The sequence below is a fragment of the Canis lupus genome, chromosome 4 (assembly GCF_003254725.2).
Source record: "Canis lupus dingo isolate Sandy chromosome 4, ASM325472v2, whole genome shotgun sequence".
NCBI lineage: Eukaryota > Metazoa > Chordata > Mammalia > Carnivora > Canidae > Canis > Canis lupus.
This window is the reverse complement of record NC_064246.1, coordinates 61721042-61745323: the sequence shown is the minus strand read 5'-3', so window position 1 is coordinate 61745323 and position 24282 is coordinate 61721042. Positions and strand designations below refer to the sequence as shown.

The 24282-nt window shown below is 38.1% G+C and overlaps 1 protein-coding gene across 5 annotated transcripts in view; it reads right to left on the bottom strand.

The window, feature by feature from the left end:
* Positions 1-24282, bottom strand: part of ARL15 (ADP ribosylation factor like GTPase 15) — a 404586-nt gene that overhangs the window by 203445 nt on the left and 176859 nt on the right. For all 5 annotated transcript variants that reach the window (XM_025434385.3, XM_025434383.3, XM_049109271.1 and 2 more), the window contains one exon: positions 3521-3729. In XM_025434385.3, coding sequence (XP_025290170.1) covers positions 3521-3729 — 209 coding nt within the window. The remainder of the gene's footprint in view (positions 1-3520; positions 3730-24282) is intronic.

The window sequence follows — 24282 nt, the reverse complement described above, 5'->3', positions numbered from 1 at the left end:
CCAACCTATTTACCCTTAAGATGATTCTTGTTTTAGAGCTCTATTATTTAAATTGGACTAGGATTTTCCCTAATGAATCAAGTGGGTCTTTTGACTTAATTATAAATTTTTGTATTATACTTTCTATAGACAAACATAGTTGATATGAGTAAATTCTGGAAAACTGTGGTAACTACACCACCCCAAAGTGAATACAACAAACATCTGTTGCAAGAACTGCTTGGCTTTCAGACAGTACATAAAGGGTGTTCTTTCTCCCAGTGTTTTGCTATTTTTTAAAAAAAGATTATTTGTTAAGACACACGTTGCTAATATCAGATTCTCAAAATGTAAAATCTTAAAATTCTGTTAAGTTACACACAAGTCATTACCAGGTTTATTACAGAAGGCAAACTATGCAATGTACAAGACTCCACTTGCATTCTAAAAGGGTAACAAAATAATTGGGCATGTTGCCCTCTGTCTGTGGGTTACAAAGTAATTTTAACCATTGTCTTCCTTTCTTACACTCATACTCTACAGGAGCATGGCAATGACATAGCAGAGGAGGGGAACTAAATATATAACCTCATGAGATTTTTCAACCTCTGTTGCAATCCCAGTGATAATTCAGCTTTCTCCTCTAGATCTCACCAGCTTCTAAACTCAACAATATTCCGTTACCCTCATTAAATGATAAATGAGTTCTTAAAAGTTTTACTGGAGTGACAGGATAAATAATTGCAAATTTCTTGCATAATGCATTAAGCACAAAATGTAATAATTTCAGTGGGAGGAGGGGAGGAATCAATGAGCCTTTATGACTCCTCGTCTTTTCGTAACTGCATCAAAGGCTTGTTCAGTGCTTTTGGTAAACTGAATACATTTTCCTTGATTCTGAAAGAACAAAATTTTGCCTCAGACTCAGGTATTTTGCAATTGGAAATTGCACATTTGGAAATTACACAAAGTGCACACAAATTAGCAGGTATAAATGAATAAAAATGTTTATAAGCAACAGAGCTCAGGGCAAATAATACCTTTATAATAAGGAAAAGAGGAGTAGTAAACAGATGACCACTTCTAAACATATTTCAAATAACATGTAAGATCGCTCACTTTTTAATCTTCTACTCCTCTTCTACCCATGCCTCCTCCCAATCATTTTGAGATTACCATTCATTAAAAGTTTAAGATTCAGTTTTTACAATTCCACTTTTATGTTAACTTATTAATAAGGTATTGACTTAATCCATAAAACATTCCTGGGGCTATTTCCAGAAGGCATTATAACACTACTATACTGAGAAACTTCTTTGTCATTCAAGCAATGAGTAAAAAATAGGAAGCTTCCATTTCTTTTTCTGCCACATCCAAAGTATGATCACTTCATTATGTTTCAACAAACTTCAAGACCTCTAATAGAATTTGCCCATGTCTTCAATTAAAGTGTAAAATGTTAACACGCACCAGTATAGTATGTAGTATGGGTTTATATAACCACATGGAAAATGCCTTAAACAGTCCTCAAAATGGTGCAAATTCCATTACACGCAAAAATTGAGCGAATTTCATTTAAAATTGATATAAATAGAAAATCAAAGTCATACATGTTCTAGTATATACACGTCTTGAATAATTCTCAAATCATTCTGTTTATTCTACATTTATAGCCTCTCACTAAAGATGAATGATAAAAAAATATTTGCCCATTTCCTACAAAAGATACCTAGCCAACACACAAAGCATATTCCAAAGTAATTAACTATTAAAAGCTTCCTTTCTTTGATGTGACAGTCTTCGATTTTAAGGAGGATCACCCCGAGCTATGAATTGGGTTTCTAAAAAACATTAGTTTCTATTTTATGGTGTCTAAGGAAAAAAGTTCCTTAAAGTTGAAGGGGGAAAAAATCAGCTATTGTACATAACTTGAGTAAAGGGATTTGAAGTTATAAGGTCATTTGTCTATGTATTTCGTATATTTTATTATGGATGCAACACATTATTTATGTACAAAATGTTATAGTCTATTTGTATTCTTAATACATACCTGTATTTCCCACAATGAATCTCAGAACAATGCACCTTCAGCAAGTACCATATAATTATAAACGAATATAACACTCATAACTACCCATCATTAGATACTATTATATCCATTTTACAGACAGAAAAACTGGTGCTGAGCAGTTACAAGATTTACCAAGAGCCTGAAGAACAGATCAGGAAGGCACCACAACTACAATGCCAAAGATGCTCACATTAACGATTCTGAATAGATTTGCATTGCTTTATTTTTATCTTAATTACTTAATATTATCTATATTTCACAAAACCTAGGAAGAAAAAAGGTGCTTGATGCCTACTTAACACTGCATGAAGCAACAGAGGATAGATATGAATTCTATTTAATAAGAAACCCTTGCCTTTACTATTTCCCTAAAACTTAAATGAAAATTCTCTATGTAGTACGTCTTCTACTGCTTAGTACTTTAAACTTCAAAGTGAACTATCCAAAATCATCCCACTCGCTTTAAAAAAAAAACAAAAACAACTGTATGATTGCCAGCTTGCCGATGAGAACACAAGCAAAGGAACAAAGCTCCTTGCATGGGTCCCATGTTAAGTGTGAGAGAAGTCTGGAAGTTAGAACATCTCATGTCCTTACTCCTCATCTAATTTTTCAGACTAAAGGGCCGCCGCATTGTTCCTATTAATGATCTTATTCCAAAGTCACTAAAGGAAGCACCCAATTTTCTGCAGGACAGGTAAGAAACCGATTCTGAAAGTTACAGGTGTAAAGGAATACATGAAAAGTTTTGATTCCATGGTACTTAAGGTTAAAATTCACTACAATCCAAGCTTTAACAATTATTCATCTATCTTATTCCTTCAGTATCCATGAATCAGAAGCTCTGCTGGGTGAGACACTGATTCTTTTTTTTTTTTTTTTTTCGGTCCAGAACTAGACTCATGCTTTTATAGGTGAGATACAAGCTAAGAAGTGAAATTAAATGAGGAAGATAAAAAATGAGTCCATATTAAAGTGTATTTGGTACCATGGAACTTGCAAGATAAGACATCAATTTTCAGCCTGGCTGATTACAGAATAGGACTCATTGCTTCTAGTCAACAGTGAGTATTTCAGAGGGACGAGAACATGACATTTGAGGGCAAGTGATGCATGGTAATACGCACGATGCATTCCTTGAAAAGCTGGAGAAAAGAATGAACTAAGTAAGCTGGCAGGGTAAAAAATGTTCAGTATGTTCAGGCCTTCAAATGAGAAAATAGATGAGAAAAATATTCAGATAAATCTTTAACTTTGACTAAACAGTTTTTAAAAAATCTGTGCTTTCCAGGTGGAGAAAGATATACAATCAATAATTTCTATATATCGATATAGTCTTTCTACTTTAAGGTTTTATGTGGGAAAACAACACAACCAGCATCTCCCTAATCATAGGCAAGTTTTCAGATTCCAATGTGGCAGCATAAGTACAAAAACAAGACAAAGAGTTGTCACGTTAATGAGACATACCTCTTGGACTGATCGAGCAGCTGGCTTGTCTTGATGATTGGCCAATATTAAAAAGGGTAAAGTGCATAACTGTGGGTGCTGAAGAGCTGAGTGCAGTTCATTTCTAGCAGTTTCTAAATCATCTTCTGAAGAGGCACTGTCTAATACAAATATTACCCCTTGAGATCCTTGGTAGTAGCGACTCCAATATTTCCGGATATTATCAGCCCCTGTCAAAAACAAAACAAATTTTCTTTTTTAAAAATAGCTTTCAGAAACTGAAAACACTTAACAGTATTTTTGGGAACACCCAACAGTAATTCCTACTGGAAACCAAAGTAGTGTTTAAAAACTCAGTGCAGAAAACATGGTTGATGAGAACAAAGGCATGAACAGGTGGATGTGGCCTTGGAGAAGAAGCCCAAAGTTTAGGAGTCATTCAACACACCTTTCTTATTAAAATATGTGATAGGGCAGCCCGGGCGGCTCCGCAGTTTAGTTCTGCCTTCAGCCCAGGGCCTGATCCTGGAGACAGGGGACTGAGTCCTGCATTGGACTCCCTGCATGGAGCCTGCTTCTCCCTCTGCCTATGTCTTTGCCACATGCTTTCTCTCTTTCTCTCTCATTAATAAATAAATAAAATCTTAAAAAAAATGTGTGATAAAAAGCAGGATAAATACTTTTTAGATTGAAACTTAAAAGTGTTTTAGATTTTGCTTGCTAGCCCCTAAATAAATTATACTCTTTATAAAGTGAGTTTGAGCCTAACTCAGAGAACAGTGTCACCTAGCTGTTCACAGTTTTTTTCCAGATAATGAACACTATCTTGATATTTCCTAAAAGAACTACTTGCAGGTCAGGGCAGTCTTGTTTAATTTCATCTAGAAAGTGAAAACTACTAGAATAAAACTTTTATGGATCAAAGTGCTAAAATTTGTGATGAATTAAAATCTTGATACATTTGCATAAACACATTTGGCACTGTGCATACTCATGGTCTTGGTATGACAGGTATTCACAAAATAAGACATTGAGATTCTCATCAACCAGGGCCATGCCTTATTCTTCTTTGTATCCCCAATATCCAGCAAAACATATAACTTGAAGCTCACTATAGGAATGAGAGAAATGAGGAAAGGAGGAAGTGAAATTATACACTAATTAGGCTTTATAGATTTTGAGACTAGAAAGACTTGGAGAGACTGTCCATCCAGTCCAACTGTCTGAGGAAATTGAGGCCAAGAGAGGTGAAGTGAGTAATCCCCATTCAAGTGTCTAGTCAATCACAGAATTGAGATTTGCATCTGAGTAGACAACCTGTCTAGGGAGGGCATGGGCATTCTCTACTACATCATGATGAGAGTGCTTCCTTTACTTTCATTTGCTTCATGAATAGCATGGGCAGTGTGAGTATGGGGGGTGATGGAGATGGGGGGTAGGATTATTCTTTCTACGACAAAAATTAGATAAAGGTATTTCATCAGTTTAGTGCATATGATCAAGTATTAACCAGTAGTAACTACATGTGAGCCATCCATTGAATATTTAGCTCCTATGTTGAAAATACTGTGGTAAATCCTGGGCTTACAAAGATTAGAGACTGGACTTGGCATGCAGTGGAAACAGCCAAATGTGTACATCTCTTCCAAACTCTGCATTCACCATACTGGGAGCTCGAAACTGGACAGGATAGGAATATTTTCACCATCGAAATCAACAAAAGCAATCATCAGGTCTTTTCTTCCCCTGAGGACCAACACACTACTGGATGACACTCAAAAGCCCACATTTTTTCTAGGAGAAATAGGAAAAAAAAGTCATAAAGCACTGTGATAGAGGTACTTAGTAGGCAGTAAGAGAGCAACAGTTGAGGCATCTCAAGCAGACTGTGCAATTCTCCTAAAAATTATCAGTTACCAAACAGCTACCATTTATTAAGCCACTTTCTATATTCCAGGCACATGCTAGGTGTTTTCAAAAGAATAGCTCATATAATTCTTACAATCACCCTACAGGGAAGTGTAATTGATTCACAATTTAAAATTAATTTTCAAATTTTAAAATCCAAGGTATTCATCATAATACTTAACTGAAATAACCAGCTATAAAAGATGATCAAGGACTTTTAATGTTGAGTAACCTTCAATATGTAAAGACATGGGATGTGAATAGGGGTGATATAGATCAGGTAATATCCAACCAAGAAAGCAGAACAAAACAAAAGAAAAAATAATTAAGCCAGAGATTATTTAACATAAGTAGTTAGTTGTATAAGTGATGGTTGAACTAAGAGAACAACAGAGGAATTGAAATTAACAACACCTTAGGCCAGGCTCCCTAGGCAGAGTCTGAGGCGGCACTTCTAGAACACCTAATGACAGACAGACGTGCTATTAGGACAATCCAGCAGCGAAAAAAGCAAGCTGGAATTGGCAAGGAGCTAGGCAAAGATATGGTTTCGGAAATCTAGCCTCAGCTTGATCCAACGAGGAGCTCTAGAGCATGGCCTGAACCACAGAAGTTGTCCAGTCCAAAGGCAAGGGGGCTGGGCTGCTATACCCCAGTACAGTCATTGGCTATGAGCCACCCCTAGGGAACAGGAGGGGGTAGGGGTGTGATCTCATACCCTCCCAGACATATTTGGTTGAGGCAATTACGGTCAGCCAAGGGCAGGCCTCTGGAGAAGGGTACAGGTGTGAGTCATTAGCAGCCAATACTCGCAGCAGCTGGGAGATGGATGCACTGGCCCAGTAAAGGAGATCTGGGTAGGGTACCAACAGCATCTGCTACAAGCTACATCCAGACATTATCCATATGCTAGAGAACCATCCATAAGCTTGAGGAGCAAAAGTAGCAGCAATGTTACCTGATGGTAAATGTTTAAAACAAAAATACTGTGTGTATACATATCTGTACATAAATCTATTATAAATCTTACTAAAGGATATGTGGCACATGATTTTCATCTAATATATGTGACATGTTTTACTGGACATTCTATAGAGCTCATTAATACTCACAAAATGGTTTTGTGATTTTGCCCAACTTTTGTATCCATAGTCAACCAACAGTTGCAATTGACCAAGTATAGTTCCAAAATAAATGTTGATTGTGCTAAGGTGTTTTACATGTATTGACTCATTTACCCTTGACAATCTTAAGAAGCAGATACTCTTATGGCTCTGATTTTATCAATAATAAAACTAAGACACGAAACAATTACATGATGTGGCCAAGGTTACATACTTAAGACTTATATTTAAGTCTAATGTGATTGAAATAAAAGCATCATGGACTAAGAAGGTGATAAAACTAAATAAAGAACTCTATTGCATAAACCAAGGGGGGAAAAGCAACCTGTTAGAATAAAAGGTACTTAAGTACCTATATGTATTAATGCTCAGAGTAGGAACATGTCCAAGAACATTTCCAGCCAACTAATTCAATGAATTATAAAGTATTATTCTATACAAGTCACTGAGCAAGAACCTAGAAAAAATATTTTAAAATCCATTATTCCTCTTAGATCAAATCCTCAAATTCTTTTAAGTAATAATAACTACAACAAAATCTGTACATATATTAGAGGGAATAAATACAGCCATAACAATAAGAAGGTGTGCAGAGAATCAAGTATAAAGAGAAGAATACTGATTGCATGTTTCAATGGAATTTTTCCATTCGAAATACATGGGACATATGCAAAATCCAACTCATGAGATTCATCTCTTTTAACAAGAAACTATTCCCATCTGCCACATTTAGGAACACATTAGACACCTGAAAATAGACAAATGATGGTGAGTCCAATAAGAAAAAGAAATGCCATAATTTCTTAAAATGTCCCTTCTACAACATAATATGTGAATAATACATTATTTTTTTTAAATAATACATTATTAATGGTGCAAAGACCCTTTACTTTAGTCGCCTACCACTTGGTTTTCTGTCCAGTTTTAGCATATGCAGTTTACATTATTTTTTTTGAATAATACATTATTAATGGTGCAAAGACCCTTTACTTTAGTCGCCTACCACTTGGTTTTCTGTCCAGTTTTAGCATATGCAGTTTAGCATTTCTGCCTAGTTTTAGCAGTTCATCACAAAAAGTGGGCTTGGAGTTGAAGTCCAGCCTTTTGCCCAATGGCTTTGGTTAGCAGAAGCCTTGACCCAGATTCGGGCCCAGGAAACCAGGAGTTGGGTAAAGGGTTGTATAAAGTTGGTCAGTCTGGGTGAGTGGATCTTAGTTTAGCCATCAGATTGAAATGAGAAATGGATAAGCCATTAACCCAACTGCCAGGTGCTTTGAGAAGTGAGCCTAACTGGGAAAATTCGAACACCCATTTGATGTCCACATCCTAACATTCCCCACCCATAAACTGAGTCCAAAGAGAGTAATGTAATATGGGACATCACATCTAACAGTGGTCTGGGGTCACTCATTTTAATGACTGAATAGTGCATACTTTGTCTCAAATTGTTATATAAAAAGGTTAAACACTCAACTCAAACCTGGCCTATATTTTGTACACTGATTAAAAAACAAAGCGGCATCTTAACAATAGAGAGGCTGGGTGGAAAGTGATACCCAGTGTCTAATCGCCCAAGGTCTGATACTGCCTTACAATGGTTGTAAGGAGCTCTTGGTAAACTAAGAGTTCATTCTGAGAGCTAGTTAACCCAGAGTGCCTGGTTCAAGCTATTACAAGGGCAAACATAACACATCTTCATTATGCAAGGTTCTTTTTTATGGCACATTACAGCAACTATGGACAGCTTTTCTATGGTACACTATGAAACATTCTCTTATTATTAATTCATCTAACAGACGTTTACTGAGCACCTGGCACCATCCCAGGTGCTGGGGACATAGTAGCAAACAAAACAGACAAAAACTTCAGTCTTGATAGTCCTTACATTCTTTACCAGCAGAGTCAATCTACCATTACAGAGGCTAAAAATGCCAAGTATTTGTTTTCCAACCTCTCTCTCATGGTATGGACAGCCGATTTGTTTCTGGCAAACTGCGTCTCAACACAGTTCTGCTGGGAGCTTCTGGGGGAAAAAATGTGTCCCTCAATGAAAAGAGATGCCAAAAGAGAACCGCCTCTCCTAGTTTTGTTTTGTTTTGTTTTTAATCTTATTAGGTAAGAAGATGACACTTTGGACTGTGTTAAACTTCTAGCCATCTTGAAGGAGACATACCAACATATGGAGGATGTCAGAATGGGAAGACAGAGCCTGGGTCCTCGAGAACACCACCCAACAGCAGTACCAACCAACTACATTATAAGGACCCTTTATTCTGGAGTGCAGTAAATGCCTATTATTCAAGCCAATTTTAGAAATATTTTGTTATTTGCAGCCAAAAAATGCTTAGTTCCCTTAAGAGGCCATAAATAATTTCTTACAAGAGTTGTTCTTTGAAAGATAAATCCAATGAGCTAAAAAACAAAAACAAAAACAAAACACAGGGAAATACAAGAGTCAACAATAAAAACAGTTGTTCAAAGCTGTCCCTATGCGGGGGGTGGAGGTGGAGTGTTGTCCCTATGGAAAATCTGATCTCCAGACCAGTGATACCTAACTAAACTTTTTGTGATAAATTGTTGTATCTGTGCTTTCCAATATGGTAGCCACTAGCCACTGTGTCTATAGAGTATTTGAAATGTGGCCAGTGCAAGTGAAGAACTGAATTTTATCTAAATTTACTTAAATTTGAAGCTCAGATGCCACATGTGGCTGATGGCTGCTGTACTGGATTGTGTGTTCTAGATAGTCCTCTAACTTATTGCTGACTGCTAGAAACCCCTAGAACAGAATAGTTACAGATCTAATCCTATCTCTGACAGGAAAAGTACGCAGCCATGCTGGTATAGGAGCAGTTCTGGTCAGTCTGATCCAAAGAGATGGTTTGCCAAAGGGCTATGTGTAGCTAGCCAGGCTAACTAGGATGACAATATCCATTTTGGTCAGCCACCCTGTCATGGTATATAGAGTGAGGATGAAGACTCAAGATTGTCTACTCTTTCCATCTTCTTACCATAGTCTTAAGAAAATGAAGGAGAATAAGAATATTTTCCCTCTGGAAAACTTAGTGAGATTGGAGAACCCATAAATGAAGCCAATTTTGGAGAATTTTAATTGTAAATTAATTCTTCAAATCTTAGTGAAGGAGGATATATCCTTGGAATAAAAGCCACCTCGGGAGTATTACTTTAAGAAGAATGGTATCCAGCATGGGGAGAAGACGCTGAACGAGCAAGATGGGAGAAAAGATAGATAAGTAATAATTTTAAATTCTTTTTTTAACCCCTCCCATCTGTGGAGTCTTGGTCTTTCTGATGGGTGGTTCCTTTAATTCTTTTCATCTTCTCTCCATCAGACTCACTCAACCTGTTTTTAAAAACTGAAATACTAAGAAGATTAAGGCCTAAACTCAAACTTTTGTTATGGACCTCCCCACACCCCCACTTCCCAAAAGCCAAAATATCTTAAATTAAGCCCTCCTTAAATGGTCAATACAAAGTATAAAAATGTGAAGATTCAAAATCAAGTTCTCCTAAGAGAGGCTGTATTGTCCTATTTTGCTTTCAAAGTCAAAAACCACTCTAGATAATAAAAGAATTTTAGAAAAATGAGATCTTTATGAAAAACAAAAAAAGATCTTTATGATTTTTAGCATCACTAAACAGGATCAACTGTTAAGCTGGAGGAGACCAAAGTCCTCAGGCACACAGTGAGATGCACTGAGAACACCCACATAGAATATAAAAGACGATTAATACCTAGTCATCATCCACCCCCACCTCACCGTCATATTACATCACACCTAACCTTGTAAAGGTGTTTATATACATCACCTCACTTAACTTTTTAGGAGTTATTATCCTTATTTAATGGATGAAGAAACTGGGAAAGTTTAAGAAATTAGAAAGTTTAAGCACTTTTCTCCATTCCCAGCTAATAAATAGCAAATGTGCTATCCAAATTTTGAACTGATGCCAAAGACCATGTATGCTTTTCTACTACATGGGTGCTGTTTCCCAGAGTGGAAGAGAAGGAACATGAGATAAGAAATCTCAGCTAGCGACAAGTAATGACCAGTATGAGGAGAGAATATAAATGGCTTTGTAAGTCAGGCAGTGTCGGGGCTGAAGACAGAAGTAAGTGGAGGAGTATTATAGAGCCGTGAGGGACATTAACTGGGTTGACCAGGCATTACCTGTTAGTACTTAGGGCAGATGGCATTACCTGCTCATAGCAGAGCTTCTTCCAGTGCTAAAGGGCCAAGCCTCTAGATTTCTTTTTTTTTTTTTTAAGTTTTAAAAATTTCTTTATTCATGAGAGACAGAGAGAGAGAGAGAGAGAGAGAGAGAGAGAAACAGAGACATAGGCAGAAGAAGAAGCAGCCTCCCTGTGGGGAGTTGGATGCAGGACTTGATCCCAGGATCTGGGATCACAACTACTGAGCCACCCAGGTATGCCAAGCCTCTACATTTCATAAACCTAAAAAATGAATACTCTCCACACTCCTGGACATATAGCTAATGCATAGCTTGAATAAGATTTGCTTAGTAAGGTATATCCTGTATTTATTAGAAATCTATGAAAAAAATGTGGGCAAGAAAGAATAAGTTTTTCCTTCTCCCAAAGGGTGTAAGAGAGTCAGTAAAGGAACTATGTTAACAAATGGTTTCTGCCTTATTTTGGATTCCTCCAGTGTAAAGAGTTTATTCAAGTGGCAAAGGCAGAAAATGCTAGTGGCAGAGTGAGGAAGTGGGAGAGGGAAAGAGACAACCCACGAAATGAGCTATCCAAACAGCAACCACTGTGGGTAGCCTGAACTAGTCATGCTAAAACTGAGAGCCAGGCACCAGTGGTGAAGCATTTGGGGCCTCATCCACCTACCTCCCACTAGTGGTTGCTTGAGGAGGATGGCACATTATTTTCCTAGCATTTTTAGCTTTGCCAAGGCATTGAGGTCTCAATAATTCTTGAGAGGGAAAGGCCTAAGACCCCATAGGGATTTTAGAATTGTACGTACTTGTTATCTTTAATATGCAAAAGTGACCCCTGGGATCCAAAACTCAGGCATATTTGGAGTGGTTTTCCAGCAGAAATAAACGTGTTACACTGAACTATCTTTATACTTACTCTAACTCATATCCAAAGATAGGTCAGCCAAAGTTGGGAGCGTAATTGCAAAATTAAGAGGTCTATATAGGAGTGGTACTAATCTCCTTGGTCTTGTTATGTTGGAATTCTCACTCAATGTCACACGCTTTAGGGTCTAAACATGTGCAGCCTTGGAATCTGAACTTCAAATAGCACATCCCTGGAAAATTCTGAAAATTCTGGTCCCCACCTTTTACAAAACAAAATGCCCCAAATTATACAAAACCTGATAGATCGATTGCCTTCTTCCCACCTTATTCCCCCCGCCCCCACTTCTTCCCTCCCACACACAAGTATTCCGAGGGTCCAGGTTACTCAAAGCACAGTTGCACATCATTACCTTCATTGTAAAGTTCTAACTCCCGTACCTGAGGACTCTGCCTTCCATCTGATATCTTGGCCTCCTCTACATTCTCATTCTGGTCCACACCCTCAACCACTTCCCATCAGGATCACCAGAATGGCCTTCTAACTTGTCTCCTTGCCTCTGTCCTGGAAGTACTCTGATTTTATTAATACTGATCCAGGAGACTAGCTCATGCTATATCACCACTCTGCTTAAACACATCAAATGCCTATAAAATTTGGATTCCCAAATTACACAACTTAGCATTAACAGTTTTCTGTGCCCTGGCTCCAACTGGCCATTCCTACCATATCTCTCTATTCCTTTCCACAAATGCAACTTGCTCTCTCCTGGACCAGATGAGACTTTCAGCCTCATGCCGTTGGTTGTATCATCTCCTGCCTGGAGTTCCTGCCATGTCAGGCTCCTATACAGGAAAATCACCACCTGCCCTTCACGGGCCAGATCACTGACTTCACCAAGCCTTCCAACAGTCTTCCAGCTGGAAAGAACTTCTCAGAAACTCTTAATCTATTTATTTTGGTGCTCTTCATGAACACTTTTTACTCTGTAGCATAGTTATCTGAATATACATTTCATCTTCCCGGTTAGACTGAAAGAGCCATCTGGGAGTTCTGTGTATTTGTGTACCTCATTCATTTTTACACTCTGAATGCATCTAACACAGTCTTACACAATCACTATTTTTTGAACGAATTAGTTGACCTTTTATTTTATTTATTTTTTTAAAGATTTTTTTATTTATTAGAGACACAGAAAGAGAGGGAGAGAGAGAGAGAAACAGGCAGAGGGAGAAGCAGGCTCCATGCAGGGAACCCGATGTGGGACTCGATCCTGGGTCTCCAGGATCACACCCTGGGTGGAAGGCGGCGCTAAACCGCTAAGCCACCGGGACTGCCCTAGGTGATCTTTTATAAAATGTATACTCAGATTTCTTACATGCAGAAGGTAGGATTTACCTTACAAAACATTTCATGATACAGAAATAAGCTATCTTTTTGGTGGCTGGTGGTAGTTTGTGGCTTATAGTTATTAGCACATAGTTTTTATGTTGCTGGCACATACTCTGCTCTGCAAGGAATTGCTCACCCGACATTTTCTATTTAAAAAAATTTTAATTTCACATGCACAATAAAATTACACTCTATTCACAGCTTCTTGCCTTTCTCAGAGTTAGGCTTTAGTATTTGAAAATGTGCAGCTATAATGTTGCATGTGTGAAGCACTGTACTAAAACACAAATGAGAGTATTACCCTGTGCTCTCCGTGATCTGTCAGACTGTCCTGATGCTCAACGGAACAAGCAGCTATGAGAAAATGAAAGTGTAGAAAGAAAAAGCTGTGGGAAGGGTTGTGGGAAAATGTTCCCTTCTGTACTCCCGTAAAGGCCAAGGGCCTACTGCCTAGAAGACCCACAAAACCAAGGTGATCACTATTTGCATAGCTCCAAATGTTTACTAAGCAGCAAATTCCTGAGCTGTTGGCCTAACACAAAAAGCAAAAAGCACATTTTGTAGTATTGTGGAAAATCTGGGGGCCAGACTGGGAGAGCTAGTCTGGGAACAATTTTGTTGCAATTCCCATTGACTAAAGCAACAAATTGGGAAGAGCCAAATGAGAATTTTCTGGCTGAAATAGAAGGCACTTTTTCTATATTCGGGGTGAAATACAATCTTTTAATACTGTGGAAAGGCAATGGCATTCTATTGTAGCTTACCATTCTTCCCCACCCTAGTACGTTTTATTGTAAAGTTTAACTTACACCAACCATGTGACAAAATTAGCAAACAACATGAGGTTCTAGATGAACATAAATTCACAGCCCACAAAAAAAGTTTAAAACCATCTAATGTCTCATCCTACATAGCAATAAAGAATAATTAGAACAACAGATTATAAGCTTTGACCTTCAAAGGTAGAATATTAGGCTCTTACTCTAACTGTAATGTCTTTTCTGTGATTAATTTGACCTCAAAACATTACTAATAACCTACTCACGTAATAAAACCTTAAGGGGTTTCTGCTTGGGCCACAACATTTATTTGATCCCACTCCTATTTACCCTTTTTTTTTTTTTTTAAAGATTTTATTTATTTATTCATGAGCGACACAGAGAGAGAGAGGCAGAGACACAGGCAGAGGGAGAAGCAGGTTCCATGCAGGGAGCCCGATGCGGTACTCGATCCCGGGTCTCCAGGATGAGGCCCTGGGCTAAAGGCGGCGCTAAACCGCTGAGCCACCCGGGCTGCCCATCCTTTTGTGTTTTAATACTATCATTCTTTCCTTTTTCAAAGAGTTGAGAGAGTGTGTGTGTACGTGTGCATGAGGTGGGTGGAGGGGCAGAGGGAGAAGCAGGCTCCCTGGCAAGCAGAGAGCCCCATGTGACCATGACCCTAGCTGAAGGCAGAGCCTTCACTGACCGAGCCGCCCAGGTGCCACAATACTCTGTCATTCTTGATGGAAATGCTTAGCACAACACTTACAGGGAGATTTAAGTTTTCTCTTGTGGACTCTTATTTGTTGCCACCCTATGGATTATACAAGTTTGGTGAGCTTCCATGTTTAGGCTCAGGCATAAAAGAGCAAGTGGCAAAACACCAACAGTCTAAGCTTTAGGGAAATGACACCATTGTTTAATAATGTTTGTCAACTAATATACATTATAATCTGAATTCTATAATTAGACAAGTCAATATACTTTACAAATCATAAATAAATAGGGGCTGTTGTCAGTGTAAGGATCAATTAGGCTCTAAAACTTTTGAATGGCCCCAATTTTTTCAGAATTTAGTACACACAATTTTCCTTGAAGGTAAGGCAAGCACTGGCTTGGTAAAACCTTGGGTTTAGTAGTAAGAGGCAAGTTAGCTCAGATAGAGGGTAGGATAGTGGAATGATTTAACATGGATCCTGAAATCAGACTCACTGGGTTCAAACTCTAGTTCCACCACATGTCATCTTAGTGACCTTAGGTAATTGGCTTAGTTGTTCCAAGCCTTGGGGTGTCCCTTTCATAAAAGGGAAGAGTAATAATACTTAGGTACCAATAGAATCATTGAGATGGACCCTTTCTTCTTTATCCTATATCTCCCAAAGCCTCTAATAATTTAAATTCCCCAATTTCTTCCTCTCCCATTGTTGTCGGGGGGTGGGGAAGAAATCTAAACATCAAAAAGACTTCTCACCTTCAGATAAGTATGCACATTCCTTTACTACAAGCAGTCTTAAGCTATATTTTAAAAGCAGCAGTGTGATTTATCAATTTAACACTAAGATGACACTCTCATTTTATAGGATGAGAAAACTCCAACTGGTCACTACTACAAACTGATCTCACATGTGTCTGTGTACCTTTAGGAGTAGATGTTACCTACAAGGTGATGTATGGTGGATTTACACATGGCTATTATTATACTTTACATGTCCCTCCCTTTTGTTATAAAGTCAAAAACTGGTGCATTTATTCAGTAACTCATATGACTGTTATAGCTAGAGTTCAAGACGTGTGGGTTAAGGAAGGGTTGTCATTTTGGGGGAAGTGTATTTTTTTTTAAGGGACTACATTTATTTATTTATTTATTTATTTATTTATTTATTTATTTATTGACTACATTTATTTATTTATTTATTATTTATTTATTTATTTATGATAGTCACACACACACACACAGAGAGGCAGAGACATAGGCAGAGGGAGAAGCAGGCTCCATGCACCGGGAGCCCGATGTGGGACTCGATCCCGGGTCTCCAGGATCGCGCCCTGGGCCAAAGGCAGGCGCTAAACTGCTGCGCCACCCAGGGATCCCTTTAAGGGACCACTTTTAAATAAAATGTAAGTGGATTACGAATAGGGAAAAGCAGGCAAAACTAGGTCCAAAATGAGCTCTTTTTCTCAGGAATTTTTGTATGTGTTTATAACCTACTTTCTCACACTCACAGCTTTTTCATAGCTTTTATATAAACATGCCACTTTCATCAGGTCTCTATCAATTAACTTTGTTAAGTAGACTCAAGATCTTCCTTGCTCAAAGGGTTCACTACTACGTCTCCAGGTGTCTATGCAGACTCTGGCACAGAGCATATCTCCATATCTGTTGATGAAGTTATAAGTGAATGAAAGGATGAACACATGCATTATTTGCCCATGAATGAGTATAAGCAGTCTCATTTTTATATAGTCTAAAATATTTTTCATGGCTCCCTTCCTTTTCTTTAAAAAATATTTATTTTTATTATTTTAGAGAGAGAGATTGAGCACAAGTGGGGAGAGGGGGAAAGAGAGTATTCCAAGCAGACTCCCTGCTGAGCATGGGGCAGGATGGGGAGCTTGATCTCGGGACCCTGAGATCATGACTTTGCTGAAATTATGAGTCAGCCGCTTAACTGATTGAGCCCTCCTCCCTCACTTCCTTCCCTAATTCTAGTCTGAAATGCTCCTTTTTGAGCTTCTTTCTAAAGCAGAGCAGTTCCTTTTTTTGTCGTCAGAAGCAGGTTTTCCCTCTGTCTTTCAAAACTGCCATTATAAAAGGAATACTAGTGATAAGATAACTCCACTTCAGACAATTACAAATGAATAAACTCTGTAACCATGGCTGGATGAATGACTAGTTAAAATGTCCTTAAGGTAATCAGACTTCCTATTTTTACACACTATATTTAAATGAGATTAGCCCACCACATCACATATACCATTAAACAGATTTCTTCATGTGTAGCTACATCACCAAATCAATAATTGCCACCTTCTGTCTTTGAAGCTCTGTGATGTCTCTGATTATCTCAAGAGGCAAGTGGGGGATCCCTGGGTGGCGCAGCGGTTTGGCGCCTGCCTTTGGCCCGGGGCGCGATCCTGGAGACCCGGGATCGAATCCCACGTCAGGCTCCCGGTGCATGGAGCCTGCTTCTCCCTCTGCCTGTGTCTCTGCCTCTCTCTCTCTGTGACTATCATAAATAAATAAAAATTTAAAAAAAAAATTAAATCAAGAGGCAAGTGGAACTTTCTTTTTTTTTTTTAAGTGGGACTTTCAAAATGAAATTAATTTTAATTAACTTCAAGATATAAGTATGTATGTATCATCCAGCACTTGGGGACAGAAGGTTACACAAAATAGAGTGTCACAGGATAAAAAGATTAGGAATCAGTGCACTAGCCAAAGAGAAGACAAAGGAGTTTGAAACACTGACTGAGGTCAAGCACCTCATTTCCAAATACAGTTTCCCATGAAGAACACCCTCAAAAGAAAAGAGTACAATTTAAACGGTGCTAAGTCTAATGTCTAAGTTTTATTTAGACTGGGTTAAAGAATATATTTGCTTGGAGGATCCCTGGGTGGCTCAGCGGTTTAGCGCCTGCCTTTGGCCCAGGGCGCGATCCTGGAGTCCCGGGATCGAGTCCCGCGTCCGGCTCTCGGTATGGAGCCTGCTTCTCCCTCTGCCTGTGTCTCTGCCTCTCTCTCTCTATCGTAAATAAATAAATAAAATCTTTTTTTTTTAAAGAATATATTTTCTTGAAGATAAAGAAGAGATTATATGAAAAGAAACATTTATTAGGTATCCAGGAGGGTTCCACAATGCTGAGTTTTCTTGAAGATCTCATATTAGGGCTTATTTTCAGAGCTGACTAATGAGGACCTGTCACTCCATTCATGTCCTTCATATTTTAGGTAAGTGAAACAATTAAGAGTAGATGTGTATAAAAGTATGCCAATCTGACATAAGATCAGTGTCCTTAAAAAAAAAAAAAGACTTTCAACACATTTATCATATACTTGTTGCTATTTTGAAGAGTTTCTCTTATATACAAATGGCTAAACTATCACACAGCAATTAGGAGAGAAAACACTATCCACTCCACTCCCATTCTTTGGTTTGAATCCTTCAAGATCTATCCCTTTTTTAATTAGAAAAATGATGGCCTTGCTCTAAACCTCAAAAATCAGATCATTTCATTCAGTACACACTCTATGTGCATACACATAAGAGCACAGTCTTAGTATACAAATCAATCTAAGGTTATGTATCGTTATTTATTATTTATTTATTCATGACAGAGAGAGAGAGAGAGAGAGAGAGGCAGAGGGAGAAGCAGGCTCCACGCAGGGAGCCCGACGTGGGACTTGATCCTGGGTCTCCAGGATCATACCCCAGGCTGAAGGTGGCACTAAACCGCTGGGCCATCAGGGCTGCCCTAAGGTTATGTATCTTTGTAAATAACCCATGTCTAAGAAATAATTTCTGCACAAAGTAGGAAATATTAAAAGAATGACCCACATTTTATATTTTCACAAAGCCAGGAACCACAGTTCTCTTTGTTGATACCTGCCATAATGGAGTCACAGGTACTCAAATGACCTTTGAGTTACATGAGGAAGGTTCAGTCAAGAAAAGCATATGATCATCCTAATGGAAATAATCAAAAGCCTCACAGAGACATTAACAGTAAAGGCTCCTCATGATGGGAGGCAGCCTCCAAGACGGCCCTCAGTGATCCTCACTCTTGGTGTTGAGGTCTTTGTGCAATCTCCTCCCTGTGTGTGGGCTGGTCTAGTATCTTACTTCTAACTGACAGAATGTGGCAAAGAGGGGGGCACTTGGGTGGTTCAGTCTTAAGCATCTGCCTTCTGGTCAGGTCATGATCCCAGGGTCCTGGGATGGAGCCCTGTGTGTTGCTCCCTGCTCAGCAGGGAGTTTGCTCCTCTCTCTCCCTCTGCCCCTGCCCCCTGCTCATACTCTCTAATAAATAAAATGTTAAAAAAAATTATGTGGCAAAGGTGATAGGATGTCACTTCCATGATTAGGTTACAAAAGACTGTAACTTCCATTTTAACAGATTAGTTCTGTGGCCTTTTCAGTCAGGATGCTTTTATGAAACAACTGCCATACGGCAAAGCACATGTGCCCAGGATCTAAGGACATCTTCTGGCCACTGTGGCCAGGAATGGAGCCTCTCAGTCTAAACATCCCTGAGGAACTGCAATCCACCAAAAAAAAAATGAGACATTACAAAGGGATCCTTTTATGGCTAAATATTTCACTGTATAGATATACCACATTCTGTCCGTCTATCTGCTGATGGATATGTTGGTTTTGTTTCTACCTTTTGGCTACTGTGAATAGAGCTGCTGTAAATATTGGTGTACAAGTTTTTGTTTGAACACCTATTTTCAATTCTTTTGAGTATATAACTAGAAGTAAAATTGCTGGGTCACACGGTAATTCTATGTTTAACTTAAAAAAAACAAACAACCTACTTTCCTTGATAAGTCTCTAAGTTTCCAGTAAATTGTTAACACAGGAATAGGTAACAAAGTTAAAGAGCCTGCAGCTAGGTAGCAACTTCCAGAATGTGAGTTAATGAACTAAATCAGGGGGTGGGTGTGTGTGTGGGGGGGTTACTGACAAGTCATTATTGCTCTAAGTAAATAGCACCTACTGACTTTTCAAAATGTTTCTTTCAAAGGCAACATTAAAAAAAAAAAAAAGATTTTATTTATTTATTTGAGAGAGTGAGAGAGCACAAGCAGGGGGAGGGGCAAAAGAAGAGATAGAAACAGGCTCCCCACTGACAGGGAACCCAGCTACAGGGGCTCAACCCCAGGACCCTAAAAATCATGACCTGAGCCAAAGGCAGATGTTTAACTGACTGAGCCACCCAGGTGCCTGATAAAGGCAACATTTAAAAAACAAATTGTTGTGAGGGCTTACTGAGTACCACGTACTACACTCTCTATTGTACAAGTAAGAAAATAAAGAGACATGGTCTCTGCTTCTAGAGTGCACAGATTTCCAATTAAGAATTCTCTGATTTTGGGACGCCTGGGTGGCTCAGTGGTTGAGCATCTGCCTTCGGCTCAGGGCGTGATCCTGGAGCCCCAGGATCGAGTCCCACATCAGACTTCCTGCATGGAGCCTGCTTCTCCCTCTGCCTGTGTCTCTGCCCCTCTCTCTCTCTCTCTGTCTCTCATGAATAATTAAATAAAATCTTAAAAACAAAACCAAACAGAATTCTCTGATTTTCCCCAGAATTTCTTTTCACTTTACATGTTCTCCTTGGGAATGTCTTTACTTATTGTTTCAGCTACCTCTAATATCCTGAAGACAGTTCAAATGTTCTTATCTAATTTTCTCCAAAGCCCTAATATTCTTATTTCTTACGTCTATCTATCATGTTTTATTCCCTTCTAGAAGTTTCCCAGGTAAATTGCAACTGTCCCCATATGAACTCATTCTTGCCATGCATTCTCTTCTAAACCAGTCTCTTGGATTCCCTATCTGGGAATTGAGAGCTACCCAAACCATGAATCTTCAGAGTCATTCTTAACTCTTTACCCCTTTTTCCTAGTAGTCAGTCAACAATCACTCAACTTTACACTCTGCATAACTGCCAAGCTCTTGGACACTTTGAAACTCCACCATACATTTTTCCTCTGGCTGTTTTTCCCCTGCTCTGGTCATGTCTTACTGGGAAAAAAAACCCTATGCACGTTTCAAGTCTATATCCAAACATCTCCTCTAGTGAAGCCTTCCTTAATTTTTACAAAATTGCTGTCTCTATCATTTGTTATTCTAGAGCAAACTGTACATCTCTCCAATGTTAGGATACTTAACAACAATGAAAGTGTTTTTATGTCTAGTTCCTTATGACTGCCCTGGATTGACAATCTCTACTTGTGTTTTGAGACCAATTCTTTTGTATACTTCACAGACCTAGAATCAGAACAGACATATAGTTCTTAATATACATGTGCTGAATTAAAAATAGCCATCTGATTTATATTACTCATTCACTTAATCAACAAACAAGGATTTACTGAGTGGCTTCTATGTACCAGACATAGTTCTGGGCACCAGGATAACAGTGGCCAACTAGGTAGGTGTGGCCCCTGTCTGACTCATGAGCTCATGGTCTCGCATGTCACTGAATTGATATCTTTATGACACTATGTCATTTAAGCTTCAATTTACACATGCTGAAAAGTATTTTCCATAAGAGCATATTTATTCTTCTGATCCTTAAAGTAATAACAATTGGAAAGTTAAGTTTCTTTGGATGAGTTGTAAATAAAATTATTTTACTTCCAACGTCATCATCACTGCATTAATTTAAAATAAACAAAAACAAAAACAAAACCCTCCTTGCAGTCTCCAGGCATATGACTATACAATATACTAAACATATATGGGATACCTCAACTATCCAGAACACAGCCAAAAACTAGGAGCCATGGGGCAGCCAACAGAAAGGGCCCAAAATTAACATTCTAAAGCTCACATGCTTAACCACTCTAAAAAGTCCCTTAGGCCCACACAAAAATCTTGCCTAGAAAAAAAATGTGATCACACTTAGTTTCTTGGCTCCCTGCTCAGAGCATATTAGAAGTAGTAAATCATTATGTGGAAGACAGAGGAGAAATAAAAACCACCAGAGACAGGCATGTGGACAGTAGCAGGAAGAGACAGCCACAAAAGAAACCAAATAAAAAAATTAGAGCATTTGAAAAGAAAAAGGCAAGATCAACAATTATGAAAGAAAAAAAAGGCAAAGACTAGAAATAAAAAGCCCAGCAGTTCAGATTTAATGCAGCATGGAAGACCCACCCATTGCCCTCTTGACAGTATTATAGGGTTTTTGATGTTCATTAAATACACGATGTATTATACTCCTGATATCTTCATTATCATGGAGAATTTTGAACATATATAAATAACCAAAAAAGTATGATGAACACCATCACTCAGCCTTGACAACCATTAACTCTGGCCAATCCAGCCTCACCCTAATTCCGCCATTGTATTATTTTGAAGCAAGTCTCAAACATCATATAGTTTCATCTGCAAATATGTTGGTCTATGTTTCTAAAAAGATAAGGATTCTCAAAGACATAACCAAAATATCATCACTTCTCAAAGAAATTAACAACAAATCTCCAGTTGTTCAAATAACATTTCAGTACAAGTATATCTTCAGCTATTTCCAAAATGTCCAAGTGAGATACTACTGAGGAAAGTATAACATATAGGAATTTCAAAGTCTTAAAATCAAATTATAAGGTTTTCAATCCATTCTCAGCATTAAAATGTCTTAATATTTCATCAAAATCTATTTTTATTCTCTTAATTAGTTTAATTGGTTAAACGCCAAGTGAGATACAGTAAGTGTTCTAAGAAACACCTTCTTTGCTAATGCAACAGCTAATGGAAATGTTACTGTCAAATTATGGTACTGCAGTATTTTAAACTTGTTTAAAGGAAGATCTTTTATGGAAAAACTATTTGTTAAGATAATTTTGTTTACAGTCTACAATAGCTCTTACAGGTTTGAAGTGTAACAACTTGATTCATTATTTCAAAGCCATATACTAGTTCCCTGAAATGATCAGGGATGGTCTATTTACTTATTGGGAGACCATAGGTAACCTTGAGAGAATTTTATGTCACAATCTAGTTGTACTGGTACTAAGTTGTAATTATCCTTCAAAAGGAAGCAGGATGGGGGCACCTGGGTGGCAAGGTTGGTTGAGTATTCCATGCTTTGGCTTCAGCTCAGGTCATGATTTTTGGGTCATGAGATGGAGCTCTGCCTTAGGCTCTGCAGAGTAGAGTCTGCTAAAGACTTTCTCTCCCCTCTCCCTCTGCCCATGCCTTACTGCCCCCTCATTCTCTAAAATCTTTTTTAAAAAGTGAGTAGAATGAAACAAGCATAATGATACACACATGAGAAATCTAGAATTTATCTTTGTTAACCATAATCTGGAGAGGAAGCTAAAAGAATTGGAACACAGGGAGATTGGTATTTTCTCCTTACAATTAGAAGCTATGGTTTTGAAGGAAAAGTAAATAAATAGGACTATCAGTACTTGAATTGGGAACTGGAAATATGTGAGGTGTGTGTGTGTGTGTGTGTGTGTGTGAGAGAGAGAGAGAGAGAGAGAGAGAGAGAGAAGAGGTAATCTGCTCAGCAGAAAGTTCAAAACCTCTTTAAAGTGAAATCAGTGAGAAAGTATCCCTTGAAAAATCTCACCTTCTTAACATGTATGTACCTTGGAAGGATTGCAGATGTGCTAAAATTCCTATAGCCATTAGAGTGTCCTGTGGGGGCCAGGATGTAATTTCCCCATTTCTTGTCATCACCTCTCACAGTAAGCAGTTTCTGCTTATCCCAATATGTCGTAAAAATACCATTTTCCATGCATCTGATGTGAAAAATCTTGGGAAGCACTGGTCAAAATAGTGTAGCCTGTGATCTGAGGCTCCTGATGGTCTGACCCAGTGGCCTTTCTATTCTCAAATCCTTCCACACTACTGATGAAACCTTTACAGTGGCCGAAACAAATTGCTCACATCATGTCCTCCAAATGCCACCACCTCTGCTCATAACTTTTCCTTAGGTTGGCAATCTCCTGACTCCCAAATCTATCTTTGAACATAATCTATTCTTAAGTCCCACATTAAATGCCACCTGTGCCACAACCATTCCTTTCACTGCACTTGTCCATAATCTTTTTCCTCCACTGAAGGGTAATTATCTGTAGTTTTTTAATGTCATGTGTAACTTTCTATCTTGTACTATTTTTATTTATGCACAGTTTCTAGTTTGCCAATTAGAATCACAGCTCTGACAGCTAAATTCAAGTAAAGTCACTCCAAACATTTTCTGAGTACCTTTTATATGCTGAATACCTTTTATATACTAGGTGTGGAGAAATAAAAATGAATGTGGTCCTACCATCATCAGAATTATTTAGAATTGTCCTGAACGTTCTAGCCAACACAATAAGGCAAGAAATTGATGGAAGAGGAATAAGCACTGAAAGGAGGCAAAATGATCATTATTTGCAGATAACTGTATACCTACAAATCCAAGACAATTAACTGGAAAACTTAAGATGAATAACATGGTTCTATAAGGTGATTAGAAACAAAATGTTTTAAAATCTTTTTACTACTACTGAATATTTAAAAACCCATGCAATAACAATAACATATGGAAAAATCCCAATATTTGTAGGTATGATACCAACAATACTTGCATGAATAAAGCACTGTATCATGTTTTTAGTTGAGAAGACTAAATATAATAAGTATTTCCATTCTTTACAAATTTACTAGTGAGTTTCATGCTTTGCTGATCAAAATCTCAAGGGAATCTTTCAACTCAAAAACTCACCTGGAATAACTATTATATAAAAATCGCCTTATTTTTAAAAAACAAAATGATAAAGATACAAAACAATAACAA